Below are 4,443 nucleotides of genomic sequence, written 5' to 3'. Positions count from 1 at the left end.
TGTTCCTGACCCGTCTCCGGGCGCTGTGGATGCGCTGGGCGGTGATCCCGAGGGGCAGCTCCAGCAGCGCCAGCAGCGCCAGCCCCGGCGCCAGCCGGACCATGGCCGCACCCTCCACCAGCGCCATTCCCAGGCTCCGGAGCAGCAGGTTGGTCCCCCTCGGCACCGCCATGGACACCAGCGGCACCTCCGCAGAGAACCGCGCCGACAGCTCGGCTGCAGGGTGGGAAAGGAGGTTGGGATCATGGACACGGGGATGGGAATGGCGGGGAAAGATGGGACAGGTGGGATTGGGATGGTGGGAATGGGGTGATAGGATGAAGGTCAGGAGATGGAACGGGATGGCAGGATGGGATGACCGGTGGGATAGGATGGGAAAGAGGATGGTGGGAACAGGAGTGGTTGGAATGGATTGATGGGGATGGGATGGTGGGATGGGAGTGAGAATAAGGACAGGACAGTGCGATGGGATAGTAGGACTGGGATGGGACGGTAGAATGGGAGCGGGGAAATGGGATAGGATGGAAAGGGATGGGATGGTGGGATGAGATAATGGAGAGGTGGGGTAGGATGGGATGGGGATTAGGGTAACAGGATGACAGGGAAAGCATGGAATGGCGGGATGGGGACTGGAGTGACGGGATGGGATGGTGGTATGGGATGGTGGGGTGGGATGGGGACTAGGGTAACAGGATGACAGGGAAAGGATGGAATAGTGGGATGGGGACTGGAGTGATGGGATGGGATGGTGGGATGGCACCGGCCTGGGCCATGCCCCGTTACCTGCTGGCATTCCCTGGAAGAAATCCAGGTCCTGGTGCAGCAGGTGGGAGAAGAGCCGGAGGCGCAGGCTCTGCCGCAGACGCGCCGCCGCCAGCAGGAAGAGCCACCCGCGGCACCCGGAGAACAGGACACTGTGGGGACACGGGGACATCAGGGACACTGGGGACACTGGGGACAAGGGGACACCGGGAACGCTGTGACCCACCTGGCTGCTTCGGCAGCCACCACCATCCCCACAGCTCCAGTGGTGAGTCCGTTCCCACTCCGGACGGCGTCCAGAACCTTCCCGGTGACGTAAGGCCCCGCCGTCTCCGCTGGGCGACACCGACACCGCGTCACCACGGGGGGACCCGATGGTGGGGGTTTGAGACCGAATTCGGGGGGTTCAGCACCCAAATTTGGGGATTGGGACCCAAATATGGGGAGTCAGCACCCAAATATGGGGGGTCAGGACCCAAAATATGGGGGGGTCAGGACCCAAATATGAGGGGTCGGGACCCAAATATGAGGGATCAGGACGTAACTATGAGGGATCAGGACCCAAATATGGGGGATCGGAACCCAAATATGGGGGGTTGGGACCCAAATATGGGGGATCGGAACCCAAATATGGGGGGTTGGGACCCAAATATAGGGGGTCAGGACCCAATTTCTTGGGAGTCAATGCCCATTTTTGGGCATCTGACACCCCATTTTTTGGGAGGTTAAACCCGAGTCTGATGGGTCAGGACACAATTTTTGGGTAGTGTCGGCACCCAGTTATGGGGGGATGGGGTGGGGGGGTCACTATCCAATTTTCGAGTGGTTGGTTCCCAACGTAAGGGGGGCTCAGCAGCCAATTTTGGGATGGTCAGTACCCAATTCTGGGATGGTCAGCACCCAATTTTGGGATAGTCAGCACCCAATTTTAGGACTAAGCACCCAATTTAGTGGCAATCAACACCCAAGCTTGGAAGTTGGGGATCCAATTTTTTTTTTGGGGGGGAGGGGTGGGCAGCTCCCAAAATTTCGGGCCGCTCACCACCCCAATTCCAGCGGGGGGGGCAGCCCCAAACCGGGGGGAGTTCAACACCAAATTTAGGGGCTCTGCACCCCAATCTGGGGCTGCAGGATTTGGTTAATAGGGGGTTCATCGCCCTCCCCGTGCTGTCACCCACCGGCGGCCGCCACCATGAGGCACAGGAAGGCGGCTCCCAGGACTTTCCACTCGGAGCAGGTCAGCGCCAGGACCCTCCAGATGCCTCCAGGAACCTCGGGGACACCCCCGGGAGCTTTGGGGACACCACCCAGGGCACGGGGAGCGTCCCAGGCCAGCAGGGCCAGCGCGGCGGCCGCGTGGGTGACCCCGAGCCAGGCGGGTGCCGCAGCCGCCAAGAGGCCGGGCCCGGGGCCGGGCAGGCCCAGGAGGCTCCGCAGGGCCGTGAAGGCCGCAGGGGTGACGGCGATGGTGGCCACGGCGGCCGTGGTGGTGGCCCCGGGGGGACAGAGAGGGGACAGGAGCCGGGGGGCTGCAGCCAGGAGGGGCAGGCGCAGGGCAGCCTCGAGCCACGCACCCGCCGGGCCCAGCCGTGCCAGCGCCGGCACCAGCGGGCCCAGTAAGGACAGGGACAGGGCATCGGCCACCAGCAGTGCCCCCAGGAGCAGCAGGGAGGGAGGCAGTGCCATGGGGGGATTGACAAGGACCAGTGCTCCCAGTATGAGTCCCGCTATGACTCCCAGTACGGCTCCCAGTAGGGCTCCTGGTGTGGCTCTCAGTGGGGTTTGCAGTAGGGCTCCCAGTACGGCTCCTGGTTGGGCTCCCAGTATGGTTCCCAGTACAGCTCCCAGGGGGGTCCCAGTGGGGTTCCCAGTACAGCTCCTGGTACGGCTCCTGGTGGGGATCCCAGTGGGGGTCCCAGTACAGCTCCCAGTACAGATCCCAGTATGGCTCCCAGTGGGGGTCTGTGCGGCTCCTGCACTGGGGTTTAGCAGCCTGTGAACTCACCAGTTAACACCAGTTAGGCTCCCCAGTCCACACCAGTGCTCCCAGTCCAGCTAACCTCAGCTCCCCAGTCCACACCAGTGCTCCCAGTCCAGCTTCCTCAGCTCCCCAGTCCACACCAGCCCCCTCAGCTCCCCAGTCCACACCAGTGCTCCCAGTCCAGCTCCCTCAGCTCCCCAGTCCACATCAGCCCCCTCAGCTCCCCAGTCCACACCAGTGCTCCCATTACAGACTGGGCCACTCCCCAGTTCACACCAGTGCTCCCAGTAAAGCCTCCTGAGCTGACCACCAGTCTACACCAGTGCTCCCAAGTACAGACTGCAGTGCTCATGAGTAGAAATCAGCGCTCCCAGTACAGCCCCTCAGCTCCCCAGTCTACACCAGTTGCTCCTAGTATGGACCCCTGAGCTCACCAGTCCACACCAGTGCTCCCAGTCCAGCTGTACCAGCTCCCTAGTCCACACCAGTGGTCCCAGTTCAGGCTCCCAGAACGCTCCGTTCTCCCCAGGCCACGCCCAATACCGCCCTGGACCCGCCCCGTTCCGCCCCGGCCCCGCCCAGACCCCGCCCCCGTTTTGGCCCCGCTCCCCTCCCATTCACAACCTGCTCCGGCTCCCTCTGCCCGGTAACCGATGACGTCAGTACACCATTGACCAATCAGCACCGCAGTGGTGGGTTGTGGGCGGGGCCACCCTGGGATTCCCGGGGATTCCCGGGGCGGAGCCTTCGGCTTTCCGGGAAACGGCGGCGGCTGCCGGGAAAGGAGCAGGAGGAACCAGCGGGCCGGGACACCGGGACACACCGGGAAACACCGGGATATACCGGGAAACACGGGGATATACCGGAAAACACCGAGATATACCGGGACACACCGAGATATACCGGGACACACCGAGATACACCGGGGTACATCGGGGTACACCGGGACTCATCGGAAGACACCGGGACACACCGAGATACACCGGGATACACTGGCACTCATCGCGATACACCGGGACCTGCCGGTAGCGGGACCGGGATCCCCAGGGACCCACCGGGAGCCACCGGGAGGGGACCGGGACCCACCAGGACCCACGGAAAGTCACTGAAAGCAGAACCAGGACCCACTGGGACTCACGGGGAAGAGAACCAGGACCGACCGGGACCCACTGGGACCCACCGAGACCCACCGAAAGCAGAACCAGGACCCACCGAGACCCACCGGGACTCACGGGGAAGAGAACCAGGACCGACCGGGAGCCACCGGAAGGGGACCGGGACCCACTGAGACCCACTAGGACCCACTGAAAGCAGAACCAGGACCCCCCCGGACCGGACCTGGCCCCCTCCGCGCCCCCCGCCCCCCCCGCGATGTTGCCCCCCACCAGCCGGCGGCTCCTGGCCCTGCTGCTCCCCGAGCGCGGGCGGTGGGCGCTCGTGGGGGTGCTGATGGCGGCCGCGGCCCTCGGTATGGGGGGATCCCGGCTCGGGGGGGGCTCAGGGCTCAATTTGGGGGGGGCAGGGCCCAATTGGGGGAGAGCAGGACCACTTTTAGTTGGGGCAGGAGCCGACTGAGGGAGTGGCAGGACCCCACTGGGGGGGAAAAGACCCAATTAGGGGGGACAGGGCCCGACTAGGGGAGGGAAGGACACGATTGGGGGGGGCAGGACCCGATTTAGGAAGGGCAGGACCTGATTTGG

General features: G+C 64.0%; 1 protein-coding gene across 1 annotated transcript in view; it reads right to left on the bottom strand.

The window, feature by feature from the left end:
* LOC114072929 (antigen peptide transporter 2-like) overlaps positions 1–2,448 on the bottom strand; it is a 7,209-nt gene extending 4,761 nt beyond the window's left edge. The window contains exons 1-4 of the mRNA XM_027910749.1: positions 1,941–2,448; positions 989–1,097; positions 784–914; positions 11–216 (exon numbers count right to left, since the gene is read on the bottom strand). Coding sequence (XP_027766550.1) covers positions 11–216; positions 784–914; positions 989–1,097; positions 1,941–2,448 — 954 coding nt within the window. The remainder of the gene's footprint in view (positions 1–10; positions 217–783; positions 915–988; positions 1,098–1,940) is intronic.
* Between the last annotated feature and the right edge of the window lie 1,995 nt (positions 2,449–4,443).

Source organism: Empidonax traillii, unplaced genomic scaffold (genome assembly GCF_003031625.1).
Source record: "Empidonax traillii isolate 1590-97213 ecotype Southwest subspecies unplaced genomic scaffold, ASM303162v1 scaffold4529:size9509, whole genome shotgun sequence".
NCBI classification, from domain to species: Eukaryota; Metazoa; Chordata; class Aves; order Passeriformes; family Tyrannidae; genus Empidonax; species Empidonax traillii.
Note: the sequence above shows the minus strand (reverse complement) of the source record. Positions and strands in the feature narration are given on the sequence as shown.